The sequence below is a fragment of the Trichoderma reesei genome (assembly GCF_000167675.1).
Source record: "Trichoderma reesei QM6a unplaced genomic scaffold TRIREscaffold_17, whole genome shotgun sequence".
In the NCBI taxonomy this organism is placed as follows: Eukaryota; Fungi; Ascomycota; class Sordariomycetes; order Hypocreales; family Hypocreaceae; genus Trichoderma; species Trichoderma reesei.
In genome coordinates this window covers 585,884-602,829 of record NW_006711164.1, presented here as the reverse complement: position 1 = coordinate 602,829, position 16,946 = coordinate 585,884, and the positions used below count along the sequence as shown (strand labels likewise).

Below are 16,946 nucleotides of genomic sequence, written 5' to 3'. Positions count from 1 at the left end.
CTTCTCACGGCGGCTACGCAATACACTCCGTTATTACTAGTCCTGCATTGAGGTGTCCAGATGGAGCTGCGCAATTGGCTGGGTAGGTAGGTAGGTATGCTGCCTCACGTCCTACCTTAGATAAGTACCCAAGTGTAACATCATCTATGTGTTCATATTGCGTACCATGCAGCTTTTCGAAGCAAAATGGAAGCAGGGCAAAGGTCCCAGCTGCGAGTCTCTACAGAGTTTGAAGTCCACCGACCGAGTTGCATCAAGTAAGTACAGTACACTATGACGACCTCATGTTGGGATAATAAGGCACGGAGTCGGCAAGTTGGGTACCAAGTGCGCTGGAATGTGTGTTTGACAACGCTCTGCCTACGTCAACTCCCTACGTCATCAACAAGGGAAGTTTGAAAGACGAAAAAGATGGAGTGACGAAGAAGAATAGAACGCATAGAGAAGGAGTCGGAGAGAGGGAGGGAAGTGCCAAAGCAAGGGAATGCCAGATTGAGAGAAAATGTCTCTTGAAACAATGAACCAGCAGTCCGGATCCGGCATTCTTCCCTCTCCTGCTTTCGGAACACAAGGGAACGGCATCGTCTCCACGCAAGGCAGCCATTATTACTAGTAGTACTAGTAGTATCCAGACATTCCAGGGAAGAGAGACAGGTAACGATATTGCCGTGATATGAATGCAACAACAGCTCTTCCAGGTCACGCCTCATTGTACGAGGCCACAAGCTGGCAGACGACGACTCCATCGAGTAGCAAGACCATCAAAGAGTATCTTAGGACATAAAGGTAAATGTATATTCAGTGTTCCAGTAATTAGCTAGGTATCCCGCTTTCTTTCCGTATAAATAGGTAGTATTCGATTCTATATGCCAAGCAACAGAAAATAACAGGGCTTCGCTATGCAGTTTGCAAAACCAGTCTCGCATAAACGTATAGTAGCCTCACTCAAAATCCTTTTCTTCCCCCTTCTTCCGGTTCCTCTCCCCCTCCTACAAAGTCTGCGGCATCGCCTGCCGAATCTTCTCGACATACATCGTAAACCACGCTTAGAGGTGTATCGTGTCGGACATGCTGCGATAGCTGCGATTATATATAAAAAAAAATAAAGACAAAGTTCTCACCGCAAAGAAGCTTTAAAAGTTGGCCGATGCGTTGACAGGCTGGTGGTAATTCTCCAGCGTCGACTGGAAGGGATTCCGCTGGCCAGCGCCTGATGAGCTACCCCGGGGAGATTTCTCCGCGCCAGCCACGAGGTCGGAGTTGTAGGCCATGAGGCCGTCGGCTTCCTCGGCGTGCTTCTTGCGACCCCAGACTCGGAAGGCAACCAGGATGAGGGCACCGAGAATAGCGGCACCGCCAACACCGACGACGACACCGATGATGGTGTTGCGGGTCTTGGTCGACATGCCGGTGGGCTTCTGGTTATCCGCGTTGAGGGCTGCCGTATGAGTCGTCTTTGTCGTGGTGGTCTGGGTTGTCTTGGAGCCATCGCTGTTAGTCATGGTGACAACCTCGACCTTGGTTGAGACAACGGCAGACGGTGTTTCGCTGGGGGAAGATCCGCCCTTGGCATCGCCGCCGGCGGAAGTCTTCTGGTCGCTGCTGCTGTCGTCGCTGCCGCCGCTGCTAGACGTGGTCGTGGCGGGAGGAGTTGTCGCGGACGGCGTAGGGCCAGCAGATGTCGTCGAATCGGGAGCGGAACTGGTAGGATCAGCCGTGGCGGACGCTGGCGAAGAAGTGCTACCAGGGGTAGGCGTCACAGACGGCGACTCCGAGGTAGAGGATGGAGAACTAGGAGAAGCAGAGGTGCTTGATGATGAGTCGTCGGCCGTGGTCTGCTGAGCGGGCGTCGAGCTGGGAGTTTCAGATGCTGGCGTAGGGGACGGCAGCGGGTCGTCCGCACTCGTCGATTTTTTCAAGTCGCCAACCACGTCGGAAAGGTCCGCTCGTCGGATCAAGCCTCGGTGGTGAACCTTTTGAACATCCCACCAGTTGGCCTGGACCAAGCAGAGGATGGACACCACCACCACGAGCACCGAGACGAGCCTTGAGGAGTACATGGCGACTGTTTTTTTCTTTTCGTAGCGTGCGAAAGGATGAGGATAAGGAGAAGTTGAGTTCAAGTCGATGGAGAGCAAAATAACACTCCCGGCTCCCGTTGATCGGAGTCGAAGGGCGCTTCAGAAGTCAACCCAGACGGATGGGCTAGTCGGAGCCGCAGGGCTGGCAAACACAATGGCGAAGGCTTTCCCCCTCCTGGCGCTACGTCTTTATCGGACAAGACGGTAGACGAGCTGGACGTTTGTTTGCTGTCAAAGAAAGCTTCCTGGCGGTCGGGTTCCAGGGAAGAAAGAGAGCGGATGCCTGGACCAAAAGAGTACGAATGAAAGGAAATGAATTGCGTTTGTGAGTCGGGTCAGGTAGAAAGAACGAATGGCACCGATATGCGAAATGAAGTGGATGACCTAACGGATGAAGGGCCTTGCTTAGGGTGCGGAAAGCGTCAAAACGAGGGACGAAAAGGAGAATGATTGAGAAAGTGAGGATACAACGAGAGTGTTTTTAATATGGAGGTGACAGGGTTTGGCACACAGAGGGACGGCCAGAGCTCGTATTCACGCCTGCGGGAAAGGGAACCTGAAGCCCCCCCCCCAAAATCCCACCAGCGCCGTGCCACCCAATGCGAGCCGCTGCAGGCACAGCTCGCACTGCCTGCACTGTGCGCGGATGGCAGGAACCGAGCCGACCGCTTTGTATTGGCGGCCAGGACGGGACTAGGGGCCCTCGGGGCAGGCCGCCCAGCCCGCTGTAGCCCGCTGCAGCCAGGTGGTAGCCCAGCGTAGCCCAGTGGTAGCCAGCCGGTAGCGGCCCTGCGCCTCACCTGTGGACCAGCGCCAGCCAGTGCGGGACGCGCGGCCTGCCACGGTGCTGCAGTTGCTTGCAGTGCTGCGGACCCTGTCTCCCTGTCTGCTGCGGCAATGACTGGCGTCAAACTGCTCTCGGACTTTTCTTTGCTTTTTCTTTTCCCCAAGCTGCCTGCTCTCTCGCCGCTCAGCAGATTTCAGCACTGAGTACTCGTAGCTCGCCGCATCCTCCAGCAAACAGATGCCCGGCGTCGATATCAAGCGGGAAACTTGCTGTATCGCCCCTACAATGACAGAGCAATTGCTGTACGTCGCCATGAAACATCAAAGTCGCATCGTCGTCCGTGTGCTTCTAGCGCGAGCTATTATTAGCCCAGCTGTTCCTCGTCGCCTGCACACGCAGCTGCGCAAGAAACAGAAACACCAAATCTCAGTTGGCGCTGGTCCGTGATTTGATCGAGGTCTGATGGCACAAGCCAATGGCCGGCTGCGCGTCTCATCCAGGGTGTCGTCTGCGCACAGTGCCAGCCAGCACCTCTGCGCACCTGTCCTGCCTGTATAGACCTCTGACTCGCATACAGTGTGAGAATCCGCATGCACTCCGTACATACATAGACCCTGATCGTTCTTGGTGCGGATCTGAAAGGCGTCAACTCACCTGCTTTGGCGCCTTGAGTGCAGGGTGACGCCCGCTGTGGTAACCCGTCTCATTTCTCTGCTGCTCCTCGCGGCTCCTCTTCCACCACTGGCACCTCTTGACCCGTGACATGTCGCTCTCTGGGCCAATGAGCCCCAGGGTTTCATCGATGCCGAGTCAGTACGACAATCGTTGGCAAGCGTCTGCATGATGCCTCTCCTGAATGCTGCAGCTGGACCAAAGCCTCGGTCGTCGTACCCGCGGAAATCCATCTGCTCCGGACCTCTGGGATTTCTTCATTGGCAAACGCCGTGCATGGCAACTCGTACGATGCAACAACACAGTGTGCCATCTGTCAGGTAGCCATCACGCAGATTAGGAGTCCCAGACAACCCCCAGCACAGCCCAGGGGTGCGAGTCCGCGAATGGCCACAAGATTCGAGCTCATGTAATCCATCATATTGCACAGCCACGCGTCGTCCGGCCAGCTTGGCATCCGTGTGATCGACATAACCAAGAACTCGAGAGCTCGAATTATGACGAGCATTGTTTATGCATTCCATGAGCATATGTCATCATCAATGGATTAATTGCAGATGGTTTGTGCCTACTAGCACCAGGAATCAGTCAGTACAGGAGGAAACGGCAAGCGGAAAAGAGCAGCTTCAATGTTGTCTCGGCTCAGCTATTATTATAACACTGCATCATTTAGGAGTAGCAGCAGCATGGTGGTGCACGCACATACTTACGCACGCACGCACGCACATGATCTCAACATCAAAGCTTCCGTTGGAGAATTGCGATATTATAAGCCCACACGTTTCATGCTGACTACATAATGAGATGAAACACGGCCTGGTCCGGACGGGAAGGACAAGATGCTGGAGTGAAGCAGCTTGGCCGCCGATTATTGCATATTCACTCAGAGCGAGATTGATCAAGGCGAGGTGAAGTGTGAAAATTAAGTCTGACTTGAAGCAGATGCCTGATCTGTTCAACCACCTCAAGATTGCAAGACCCTTGAGAGAAGCTCCTTCCTTGTAGGGGACTTGTGTCATACAAATTCAAGCGATGACGTAAGGAAGACACCGCTCAGCGTTTCTGCTTCCACTCTGCGATCAAGTCGAAACACCGTAGCGATCAATTGTCCCAACATGAGGTAAGCCATGGCTGTGGTTGTCAATGGTGCGATACCCTCTGTTTATGCGGGGACTCAAGGAAGGGCACTGACTGGGGCAAAGGCGAGATCCGGTCTGTAAGGTCGCTTCGAAGCAGAAGAGGGAGAGCCAACTCACTGACGGACACATGCTAGCAGTCCTCCTTGAACTCCGTCAGCGAGATTGCCGCTCTCCTTCGTCAAAAACTGCCAGGAGCAAAGAGGTAGCAAGAGTGGTGTCATATCATGTCATACGGGTTTGTCGTCTCTCTGTAAATGCAGGAAAACGGGACGCAGACGAGTCGACAGCCTCTACGCGGGCCAATCTCGACACTCAGAGAAGCCTCGGGAAAGCCACAAGACGGGATTCATCATGACTCCGGCTCTATCACAATCCAACGAGCTTGTCGCCGCCCATCATCGCCTCAATCGTCTTCATCGGCTCTGTCTACGCTGTACGCCTCCTTTATAGGCAAAAGGCAGCACCAACGGCCGACTATGCGGTCCAATGACAGCACAGGTTCAAGCTCTACCCCGCGCTTTCAGGATCGCAGCTCATCAGTCTACCTTTCCAGATACATCCGAATCATCACCTGTCTCCGTCCTCCAATGCTCACTTTACATGATCTGCGGCCTGCGAGAGCAGCACTGCTACCATGCGGTGAAACCTTCGGATTCGGCCTTGATCCGGGACCTCCAAGGCCATTGGTATTGCGATGAAGTGGGGGATTAAGCATAAATAGTGGCTATTCCGCAGTGACCCTTGTCTAGATTGTTGATCCGCCATGTCGTTTGTATTACTCCCTTGATTCAACGGAAAGTGCAAGAGGGAAACGGCCAATTGGGACATGATGAGACCCGTCTCTCTGCTGTCAGCAGTTGTTCTGCTGCTCACAGGCATCGATGCCACGAGCATCGGTCTTCACGGCGGGCGACCTCGTGATATCATCCTCGACGATGCAAAAGGGCCCCTTCAAAACATCGTCACATGGGACGAACATTCGCTTTTTGTTCATGGCGAGCGCGTCGTCATCTTCTCTGGCGAAGTCCATCCATTTCGTCTGCCCGTGCCGTCTCTGTATCTTGATGTGTTCCACAAGATCAAAGCTCTTGGGTTCAACACAGTATCGTTCTATGTGGACTGGGCGCTTCTAGAAGGAAAGCCCGGCAGATTCCGCGCCGACGGCATATTCAGCCTGGAGCCCTTCTTCGAGGCTGCCACCAAGGCCGGCATTTACCTGCTGGCCCGCCCGGGGCCTTATATCAACGCCGAGGTGTCGGGAGGCGGCTTTCCGGGCTGGCTGCAGAGGGTCAAGGGCAAGCTGAGAACAGATGCTCCCGATTACCTACACGCCACGGACAAGTGAGTCAATCTTGGTTTCTGAGGTGAACCGTTCGTTAATGCTCATTCCGTATAGCTATGTGGCTCACATTGCCTCGATCATTGCAAAGGCACAGATCACAAACGGAGGACCAGTGATTCTGTACCAGCCAGAAAACGAGTACAGCGGCGCTGCGGAGGGCGTTTTGTTCCCGAACAAGCCATACATGCAGTACGTGATTGACCAGGCGCGAAATGCCGGCATCATTGTGCCTCTCATCAACAACGATGCCTTTCCTGGAGGCACAGGTGCCCCTGGTACGGGCCTTGGATCGGTAGATATCTACGTAAGTCTTTCCTATTCTGCGGGATTTGTTCCGCTGCCATTTGCTGACTCGATACAGGGCCATGATGGCTATCCTCTCGGTTTTGACTGTGTAAGTTGAGAGGATTGCCTACCATTGAGTGTGAGATGCTGGCTGTGTACACTAACAACATACTACCTATGATAGGCTCATCCCTCCGCCTGGCCTGACAACGGGTTGCCTACGACGTGGCGTCAGGACCATCTCAACATTAGTCCAAGCACACCATTTTCTCTTGTTGAGGTTGCTATCCTTTTCTTGTTTCCACTTCTATGTCTACCATCCATCATTATTCTCTAATGCCGCCATTAGTTCCAAGGTGGTGCGTTTGATCCTTTCGGCGGCTGGGGTTTCGAACAATGCTCTGCCCTAGTCAACCACGAGTTTGAGCGAGTTTTCTATAAGAACAATATGGCAGCTGGTGTGACCATCTTCAACATATACATGGTATGTATTGCCTCATTGTCAAATTTATGATATAAATGGCAACGGCTCATTGAAGCTATCAATTAGACCTTTGGCGGCACCAACTGGGGCAATCTCGGCCACCCTGGCGGTTATACATCGTACGACTATGGAGCTGTGAGTTTCCACAAAGCTCCTTCTGGCTTTGCCTTGGACTGACGACTGACTGCTTCATCGACAGAGCATCAGAGAAGACCGTAGGATTGACAGAGAAAAGTATTCCGAGCTGAAGTTGCAGGGTCAGTTCCTCAAGGTCTCCCCGGGGTACATCACCGCTACGCCGGAAAACGCAACGCAAGGCGTATACAGCGACAGTCAAAACATTGTCATAACGCCGCTCCTAGCCAAGGAAAGCGGTGATTTCTTCGTCGTGCGCCATGCAAACTACTCGAGCACAGACACGGCGTCTTATACGGTCAAGCTGCCCACCTCTGCAGGAGACCTCACAATCCCTCAGCTGGGCGGTTCGCTTACTTTGACCGGACGAGACTCCAAGATCCATGTCACCGACTACCCCGTTGGAAAGTTCACATTGCTATACTCTACTGCAGAGATATTCACGTGGAACGAGTTTGCCGAAAAGACTGTTTTGGTCTTGTACGGGGGCGCACAAGAGCTGCACGAATTTGCCGTCAAGAACCCATTCGGAAGCTCGAAGACCGCCAAAGCCAAGAAGATTGAAGGGAGCAACGTCACTATTCATACGACAAGCAATCTGACAGTTGTCCTTCAATGGACGGCTTCCTCTGCCAGGCAGGTTGTACAGCTGGGTTCTCTCGTCATCTACATGGTTGGTAAGTATCCCAGTTGTCATCCATTGCCTAATCATGCTGGCATCAAATCCTCACATTCTCTCTAGATCGCAACTCTGCGTACAACTACTGGGTTCCCACTCTCCCCGGAAGCGGCAAGCAGTCAGCCTACGGAAGCTCCCTCATGAATCCTGATTCCGTCATAATAAACGGAGGCTACCTCATCCGCTCCGTGGCCATCAAGGGCAATGCTCTCTCGGTGCAGGCAGATTTCAACGTCACAACGCCGCTCGAGATCATTGGCATTCCAAAAGGCATCTCAAAGCTCGCTGTCAACGGAAAAGAGCTCGGCTACTCGGTGTCTGAACTCGGAGACTGGATCGCCCACCCAGCCATTGAGATTCCACACGTCCAGGTCCCAGAGTTGACAAAGCTGAAATGGTACAAGGTTGACTCCCTTCCCGAGATTCGGAGCAACTACGATGACTCCCGCTGGCCACTTGCCAATCTCCGAACCTCGAACAACACCTACGCCCCTCTCAAAACGCCTGTATCGCTCTACGGCTCTGACTATGGCTTCCACGCCGGAACGCTCCTCTTTCGCGGCCGCTTCACAGCCCGCACTGCGCGACAGCAGCTCTTCCTCTCGACCCAGGGCGGCTCGGCCTTTGCCAGCTCCGTCTGGCTCAACGACCGCTTCATCGGCTCCTTCACCGGCTTCGACGCCGCCAGCGCCGCCAACTCGTCCTACACGCTCGACAGACTCGTCCGTGGCCGGCGCTACATCCTCACGGTCGTCGTCGACTCCACGGGCCTCGACGAGAACTGGACCACCGGCGACGACTCAATGAAGGCCCCCCGCGGCATCCTCGACTACGCACTCACCTCCTCCTCCGGAGCAAACGTGTCGATATCGTGGAAACTCACAGGCAACCTCGGCGGCGAGGACTACCGCGACGTCTTCCGCGGGCCCCTCAACGAAGGCGGCCTCTTCTTCGAGCGGCAGGGCTTCCATCTGCCCTCTCCGCCGCTCAGCGACTTTACCCACGGCCCGTCCTCTTCCTCTTCTTCTTCTTCGCCCCTCGACGGCATCGCCCACGCGGGCATCGCCTTTTACGCCGCAAAGCTGCCCCTCCATCTCCCGGCGCAAGAGTACGACATTCCGTTGTCGTTTGTCTTTGACAACGCCACCGCCGCCGCGCCGTACCGGGCTCTGCTCTACGTCAACGGCTTCCAGTACGGCAAGTACGTCAGCAACATTGGCCCGCAGACCGAGTTCCCCGTGCCCGAGGGCATCCTCGACTACAACGGCGACAACTGGATCGGCGTTGCGCTATGGGCGTTGGAGAGCCGTGGCGCCAAGGTCCCTGGCTTGGCGCTCAAGAGCAAGTCGCCGATTCTCACGGGGAGGGAAAGGGTTGAGGTGGTCAAGGGGCCGCATTTCAAGAAGCGGCACGGGGCGTACTGAAAGAGACTTGGGATTTTCTAGTCGTTGGTTGGAGTTCCTAGTTAGGTTGAAGCTCATTCACACGAGATGGTACTAGGTATTTGATGTTCAAGAACAACATGTACATGTGCTCCAAGCTGCTCCAGCAATGTCGTCAAGTTACGTGAAATCAAGCTCCGAGTTTGTCCAATCGTACAATGCCAATTGTTTGCAAATATGCCTCGACGCACATAAAGATAAAGCTTGCGGGGAGTAGCAAATAGATAGTATTCTCTTCCACACTTCTATCTACACAATATTCCCCTTTTCCCTTTGTTGCTTTCAAGTCTCTCTCTCTCTTTCTCTCTTCGCAAAGTTCCAAAACAGAACATAACAAATATAGCAGCACAGATATGCAGATAGCCCACAAATGAAATAGAAGAGGGTATCAAAGAGTTCCCGTGTATCAAGTCAGTCAGTCAGTCAGCAAAGAGAATGCGTACAATCAAACCAAACAATGCTCTGAGATGCACATGGCCAAGCATGGACGAGGTAAAAGCAAAAGAGAAGAATAAAAAAGTACCGCCGAGGTTGCAAGATATGATTGCGTCAAATGAAATGAAAGATGGGCAGAAGAATGAAGGGAAATTGGTGTGCCCGCAGACGAGGGGGGAAAGGAGAAAAAACAACTCCGTTTGCTTGTGAGGTAGAGATCGTGTACGTGCAAACGTCAGATGCAAGTAATCAGAACAGGGATATGTTAGAAAAGAACACCAGTTCATCCGTAGGAACGAAGAGAACCGAGAATATACAGGAGATGAGTATATATCCAGAACTTCAGATTCGGACACCCCTATAAGTGGGAGGATTGCTGCGCGCCGGGCGAGCATGTCTCGGAGAAACTGGACTATCCAGGGCACTTCCATGCATGCTGCGCCGGACGTTTTGTGCTGCCTGGGCATGTTCTGTGTGTGCTTGTGCATGGCTTCCATCCCAGGAACGGTGATGTTGAGCCAATGGCCAATCAGCCGGCTTGTTCGGAGGCGCATTGAAAGCTGGCACTCGAAATTGCGGCGGAATAGGCGGCGGAACGCCAGAATCCATGATGCCACGGGTTCTTGGAGTCCTTGGTGACGGTGTACCGACGATGGAGGAGGAGCGGTTCGATGCATTGCGGTTGAATTGAGCATTGTCCGGTATGGCAACTCGAAGCTCGGGCGCTGACGATCGGTCCTTGAGAGAAGAGCCCTTGGCTTGTTGATCCGAGATCTTGGGCGGCTGTGGGAGGGCGATTAGGTTGCTGCTGCTTGCCGGCGCAGATGAACCGCCGTTCACCAGAGACATTGCTCGTCTTCTCTTTTCAGCCTCGGCCTTGCTCGAAGAAGTCGCGCTCATGTCGCCTGCGGCAGACTTGCGACGGCTCAGACTCAATGATGGCATCCTTGACGTCGCGGCTTCTGCAACCTTTCTCAGCGACCGTCGTTTTCTGAGCGATTTGGAGTCGTTCACGACGACCTCGATTTCCGCATTGCCATAACCAGCGGTGGCGCTGTCAGATGGAGCCAAAGTATCGACACTCAAGATGGTATTGAGGGTTGCAGTGCTAGCATCCATTCTGTGCAATGGTAAGCCGGACGAGGAGGCCATGAGATGCTTTTCATGCCGTCTAACCTTTGGCCTTGTGAAGACAGACCCAGGTGCAGTGGCCTCCTTGGCCACCTCGCTGTATGAAGCGCCGGTTTTGTCTCTCTCCAATCGCACAAACGGCTTGTACGGCTGTCTGCTCTTCTTCAAGCTATCGATGGAATTGATCAAGGGGGTCATGGTCTGCTGCTCCAGAGTCGGTCGTCGTGATTGGCCCTGGCTACTGGTATCGGTAATACATGAGCTCGGAAAAGAGCGCTCTGAGACATTGGAGCTGTAGCCACTGTCCGTCTTGGAGTTTGTTCGCGAGGATGCAGATGACGTCGTCGATGAGAAGCCACTGTTGGACCTCCACACGCCGAAGTTCTTGCCAGAGGCTGCCTCGACGTCTTCCGTCTCAACAACACATGCCATGAGGGGACTGGGAACTTTGGTAAGCGGGCTGGGCATCAAATCCTCCACGGGAAATTTCTCTGTCCGAATTGGCCGCTGTGAAGCTCTCCCATCCAAGCTGAACCCAGTGACGGATGCCAAGGCCCGCGATTCTTGTGACCCAACGACGCTGGGGCGGTTCTTGCGACGTGCCATGTTCAGTTCAAGGCCCGCATCATCAGGCATCGACCCTGATGGCAGCTGTTCGTCCCGAGGCTGTTTCACCTTGTCTTGAGGGCTTGAAGTGGGCGAGCCATTCGTAATCACCAGAGAGCCAAACTTGATACCTCCCAACTGCTTGTAATCCGATTCGCAGGGGGTGACGGCTCGCTCCAGTGGAGCAAACGCCATGTTCATGAGGGGCATAGAAAGATGCTTTGGCGCCTTGGAACTCGGTTTGAAGGCATATTGATGATCGTCTGCGAACACTGGTTGACTGTTCCGAGCAGTTGACCTGTCTGGAATGGAGAGCATGTCATCTCGTCTTGGGCGTGTTGCTACACCCGGTGTCTGGATCACAGAGCGTCGTCGTGTTGGGGCGTAGATTGACAGGTCTGAAGTCGTTCTCCCAATGGAAGATGAGGCAGCAACACTAGAGGCCCGACGGTTGCGAAATTGGCTTTGACTCGGGCTCGGGCTCGGGCTCGAGCGCATTACCATCTGGCTGTTCATAGCGGCAACCTGAAGCTCTTGCAGAAACTCTGAGCTGGTACGAGGCAGCTGCTGAGAAGCGTAAAGCTGAACCAACTCCGCCTGCATCGACCTACCCCTTTCCATCCGATTACCATGCCAACTAGATATTCCGTTAGCTCAATCGATTCCATTGGGTCTGGCAAGTCAGCATCAACCAACCTCTGCGTCCGAGCGAGGGGCCGCTCGGCATCATCCTGTATCACGGAACTCCTATGCCGGCGAGTGCTTGCTGCGGAAGTTGCATGAAATGAGTGAGACCTCGAATCTGTTATGGGCGAGTCGGGTAGAACGGGGCTGCGCATGTATTCGGATTCTCGTCGAGACAGGCGTCGAGAAGGCTCATATAGCCTTTCGACATAGGGCTCCGGCGCTGCATTGCCGCCGCCGGTGACGCACTGCGAGTTCCTAGAGGAGAAGGGTATGGAGGCTGCGAGATAGGATTCGGAAATTCGGGTGCTGCTGGAAGCAGCAGCTCCTGTGAGGTTCCGTGGCCTGGGCACCGCTCCATGGCTGGCTGCTCGAGGTTTGGACAGCTTCTGAGTTGCCTTTCGAGGCGCCTCTGTCGACGGCGTGTTCCCCATTAAGAGATCGCCCCGGAAGGAAGTAAGTCGAAAGAAAAGAGGAGGAGGAGGAGAAGGGGGAGGAAGAGAACTTGTTTGTTCCTCGAAGACAGCGCAATAATGGAGGGATCGTTTGGGGGGGTGGTAAACAACAACCAGGCCAGCTGCGGGAGATGCTTAGGTGTGGAATGCAGTCGTCGCCATGTCTCTCACAGAATCCGGGCGCTGACTTCAAAACATGGGGTTGCGCGTGGTTCTCCGCAGCAGCATTTGTAGAAGAACCGAAGCAGGGTAAGGTAGGTAAAGCTCAACGTCAAGTCGGAAGCCGGCTCGCCAAAGTCTAAGATGGCCAACAATGCTCCGAGGCAATGCGATGATATGCAAGACATGCAAAGAAGGTTTCCAGCAGGGCGTAGCGCAGTCGGGTATATAGTTTGCGACCTTTGTCTTGGAGTTTCTCCTCTCCAATAGTATAGTCTTCGCTTCCCAGAAGCCCGGCGACAAAGGTGAGCGTAAATGGGGAAGCTCGGAGAGGGGTGAAGCTTTTGGCCAGAGAACGCCACGCCCGATTGCTTGTTCCTAAACCGATGCCTTTGCGCCTCGCGGCCGGTTCCGGCGTCAATCTCTCGTCTGGCGGTTCGTAGAAGTCCAATGGAGCTCAGGTTGAGTCGGCGGCAGCTGCGCGATGGAAATGCGCGTTGAAAGAGCAGGAGTTGTGATGCGGAAAACACAAGACAAAAAGCCCTGGGCGCCGGACGAGCAACCCGAAAGTCGCGACACCAGGGCTCGATGATGGCCTTCACACATCATCTCCCACGGCAATCCCAAACAAGCGGCTAGAGCTCGTCGTATATGCGCTGGGCAGGTCCACAATTCCGGCGCGCCGCTGATGGAATTGAAGCCGCTTCCTGGTTGACGGGGACAGGGGCGGCCAAATTGCAACCGAAGCTACCCCTGTGAGATTGCCTGGTTGGTTGCATTGCAGCCAAGAGTTCGTCACGCTGCATGTCTGAGACAGGCAGAATGGCCATGGCGAACATGCTGGAACACCACCTTGGTTTCCCCTCTCGTCTTTGCTCTCTGCCTTGTTCTGCTGGCTTCTTCCTCTTCTTCTGCTTCTTCTACTTCTTCTTTTTCTTCTTCTTCGTTTTCTTCTCCCATCTTGCCGAGTGGTGGGAAAAGACGGACGATCAATCGCACGCCAAAAACCTTGCGGCATGTGAATCCGTAGGGCATCTCCGTGCTCGCAATTCGCCGGCCGTTGGGCTTTGCCATGGCCAGCTGGAGAGCAAGATTCGGGACTAGCTGGTCTAGCGCGCTCAATAGCTGAGGAGCAGAGTCAGCCAAGGCCATGATGGGCATTGCCTGTTCCGAAATCCGCAGCGCCCATGCTGGGTTTGCGGTTCGTACTGAGACGACGCCTCCCGTCTGTCTCAATTGTTGATCTTCTTCTGTCATCTTGTTTCTCTGGCCTGTGTCTTCAATTCTGCTGTCGTCAAGGGAAGAAGCTGCAATGCCAGCAACGTCACCGATGACTCCAGCTACGGCCCGCTCCCTCCGTCGAGCCCTTCCTTGTGCAGCAAAACCATCGTCATCATCGTCATCAGCAGCAGCGAGTCAATTCGCATCGAACCGATCGACGGCTACTGTTTGCATCGTCAGTCTACCAGCGCTAACGAGCAACAACAGAAAAGTCAAAAGACGGATCCCCGGCTTGCGAATCTCCATCCAGCTCTTCTCCAGCTGGCCTGCATGGGCGTGGCGTGTGGGGAGCCCTCATTACTGTGCGCCAACGATCTAACAGCGATAATTACCGGCGCCCCCCCATCCTCGCAGCAACGATCCGGAGAGGATGGAACATGAAACGTCCGAGAGAAGCAGCCGCTTCTATTTCCAGGCCTGGTCCGGGTTTCTGCCTTGATTTTGATGAGACAGACACAGAACTTGGTTGATGGACGAGGAGCTGCAGCAGCAGCAGCAGCACACGTTGGGCAAAGTCGCACCAGCAGTGGAGGGAAGGAAATGAGGCATGGCCATGACTAAGCTGCCCCCCTTTCCCTTGGTGCTACGAGTACTAAGTACCTAGGTAATTGAAGTGAACAATCACAATCTGTAACATGAACTGAGGAAAGCAATGTTAAAAATCGATTACGAAGCGGCCCCACTAATCAGGAACGAGTTGTCAATAGCATCGCGTCTTGACCAGCTGCTACTATAGAGTAGTGGCATTCTTACGGCATTCATTCAAGAAAGGCTCAATGATGCTCACTGAAAGTCAAGTCCGTTGCTGACAAGACAAAAGCTCTTCTCTGCGGGCAACTCACTCCTCTAGCATCGCTGACTCCCCCACTCAAAGATCCAGAAGAGCAGCAGAAGAAGCCAAAGCCAAAGTCAAAAGGCACGAGATTGTGCTGACCAGGTCGAGTCCCCCGGCCATCGAAATTTCGTTTCCCCCCCCTCTCAAGCGATGGGCTCCAATCTCTCCAGAGTATCCGTGCTTCCTGAGCAATTGCCTTGGAACAGTACTAAGGTACTACTAATACTACCTAGCATTGCATCATGTCATCCGGTGGCCGGCACGCACGGAGGAAAGGCTGCCGATGCCGAGGGGCAGCTCCTGCATGTCTCAGATTAGAGTTACCCTAGACGACCATCGTGAGAAGTTGGACTTGATCTTTTTCCTCTGAAGCCTTCTTTTGCCTTTTTGTTGTCTCGGCTGAGGCTTGGCTCTCCGAGCTATCTACTCACTCTATCTAGGATGACGTGATGCTACACTTGCTTTCCATTACCAATTGCCCGGACTATGAGGAAGTAGGGCCAATTGATTCGAGGTCTAAACTCCCATCCTCCTTACGCCGAAGATATCCTCCAAAGTCAAAAGAGGTTCTTCCTGTGGTAATGGTGGACGCAACGACATGTGGTTCTGCCTTACCTCGGCACCCAAGCAACAGCAATATCGCCCTCATTCAAGGCCACGAACATAGCCATTTACCCGTCCTCTCCTCCACGACAGGCCCTCGCGAGTGTCTCAGTCTCTTCCGCAGCCAGGCTGAAAACGGGTGTGTGGCGTTTTGTACAACTCATCAACTACCCCCCCCTCCTCCACGACACCGACAACGACTTGGCCTCACTCTCCAATCACGTACGTGCAGCCTTTGCTCCCGATCCAAACCTCATGCACCCGCCCAGCCTCGACGTCGACCCTGGAGCCAGGGCCGTAGGTGACCTTTGCGCGGTCCTCCTCGTTCGGATACCACAGTGTCATCTCGCCGTCGACGATGAGATGCGTTGTCAGCCCGGCATGCGAGTGGGGAGCGTAGTGTGAGTTGCTGCAAGCAAAAAAAAAAAAAGGCGAGCGCATTAGCGACCGAGGCAACGGACACACAGCCACCACTTCTTCCATTCATTCATCCATCCATCCATCCATCTATTGGTGATGAGTCTGAGGATGCAGCAGTGGTGCCATTTCGACCAAGAGAAGAATCATCGCACAACAGACGATGCATACTCCGCACCCTAAGCCAACACTCAAAGCAAAGGGAAATGCTCAACTTACGGCCCATCACTCCAGGTAAAGACATGGTCGAACCCCCACGATCTGACCTGCGCCTCATGCTGGTCACCCATCTTGGCAGAAGCTTGCTTTTGCGATACTACTACTAGTAGTACTACTAGCAGCAGGTCGCGCGCACCCCGCAGAAAAAGAATCCTTCTCGTTAGGCGAGCCTTGCTTGAAGCCCGTTTCGGCAGACCGAGGGCAAGACGAGCAGCACGAGGGCTGCTGAGACGGGCATGCGAGTGTGGCTGAGCACTTGTTTTTTGTGTCTCGTCTGTCGTCTGTAGCTAGCACAAGGTGGAAGCCCACAGGAATGAAAGCAGGTCAAACTGGCGCAATATATGATGGTGAAAATGGAAAAAACTAAGAGGTGTAAGATGATGATTAATTAATACTTGGCAGGTTGACTAATGGCCTGGCCATAAGGCCCCCGCCTCTCCTTATTAAAGAGGCAGGGACCTAACCTATATCTTTTATTAATATATATCCTTCTTTTTTAACTTTATAATACTATAACTTAATTAAATTACACCTAATTACTTTTAAATTTTTATAAAATCTTAATTAACTTCCTTATTTTAATATATTTAAATTTAAAAAGGATAGCTTAATATATATAGCTGCAGTAGTATAGTCTTATATTAATAGTAAGATATTAACTTATTAAATATATATAAATTTATATCTTATATATCCCTTAATAATTTATAAAACTATATTATAATTTTATATTAATAAAGATTTTATTAAGAAATATATATAATTCTTAAAGGCTAGCCTAGCCTTATTTAAAAGCAGGACTAGTAGTATGCCTATAGCTTTAATTAAAAAAGAGGAAAAAGCTATTATAATATATACTTAAAAAGTAAAAGGCAGCTCTTTTACCTTTATAAAGGCTTATTTTATTAACTAAGCTAACTTCTTTTATTACTATTAGTTATTTAAACTAGTCTTTAATTTTAATAAGTATTAAATTTATAAATTTAAAAATAGGCATCTTAAATTATACTTTTAAAAAGTAAAAATTAAGGAAATATAATAAGCTAAAGTAAAGCTTAATATTAATAAGCTAGAG

General features: G+C 52.6%; 5 protein-coding genes across 5 annotated transcripts; 1 reads left to right on the top strand and 4 right to left on the bottom strand.

The window, feature by feature from the left end:
• Positions 1-905: 905 nt before the first annotated feature.
• TRIREDRAFT_123047 (uncharacterized protein) lies at positions 906-2,525 on the bottom strand. Its single transcript, XM_006967392.1, has one exon. It carries the CDS (start codon positions 2,058-2,060, stop codon positions 1,134-1,136), a length of 927 nt encoding a protein of 308 aa, XP_006967454.1. The 5' UTR covers positions 2,061-2,525; the 3' UTR covers positions 906-1,133.
• A 2,980-nt stretch (positions 2,526-5,505) lies between these two features.
• On the top strand, positions 5,506-9,028 carry TRIREDRAFT_80240 (glycoside hydrolase family 35; the record flags this gene model as incomplete). The annotated part of the gene is made up of 8 exons (XM_006967496.1): positions 5,506-6,020; positions 6,076-6,325; positions 6,383-6,415; positions 6,491-6,586; positions 6,656-6,790; positions 6,857-6,925; positions 6,990-7,602; positions 7,668-9,028. 8 exons carry the CDS (start codon positions 5,506-5,508, stop codon positions 9,026-9,028), a joined length of 3,072 nt encoding a protein of 1,023 aa, XP_006967558.1.
• Positions 9,029-9,823: 795 nt separating this feature from the next.
• On the bottom strand, positions 9,824-12,336 carry TRIREDRAFT_109850 (uncharacterized protein; the record flags this gene model as incomplete). The annotated part of the gene is made up of 2 exons (XM_006967391.1): positions 9,824-11,855; positions 11,915-12,336. 2 exons carry the CDS (start codon positions 12,334-12,336, stop codon positions 9,824-9,826), a joined length of 2,454 nt encoding a protein of 817 aa, XP_006967453.1.
• A 975-nt stretch (positions 12,337-13,311) lies between these two features.
• On the bottom strand, positions 13,312-14,938 carry TRIREDRAFT_109849 (uncharacterized protein; the record flags this gene model as incomplete). The annotated part of the gene is made up of 4 exons (XM_006967390.1): positions 13,312-13,886; positions 14,319-14,397; positions 14,640-14,828; positions 14,900-14,938. 4 exons carry the CDS (start codon positions 14,936-14,938, stop codon positions 13,312-13,314), a joined length of 882 nt encoding a protein of 293 aa, XP_006967452.1.
• A 365-nt stretch (positions 14,939-15,303) lies between these two features.
• On the bottom strand, positions 15,304-15,942 carry TRIREDRAFT_109848 (uncharacterized protein; the record flags this gene model as incomplete). Its single annotated transcript, XM_006967389.1, has 3 exons — positions 15,304-15,364; positions 15,462-15,644; positions 15,872-15,942. The coding sequence occupies 3 exons, from the start codon at positions 15,940-15,942 to the stop codon at positions 15,304-15,306; spliced, it is 315 nt and encodes a 104-aa protein (XP_006967451.1).
• Between the last annotated feature and the right edge of the window lie 1,004 nt (positions 15,943-16,946).

Excerpts from the sequence above, each read along its gene's own strand:
- TRIREDRAFT_123047 (XM_006967392.1), bottom strand. The coding sequence starts at position 2,060 with ATGTACTCCTCAAGGCTCGTCTCGGTGCTCGTGGTGGTGGTGTCCATC.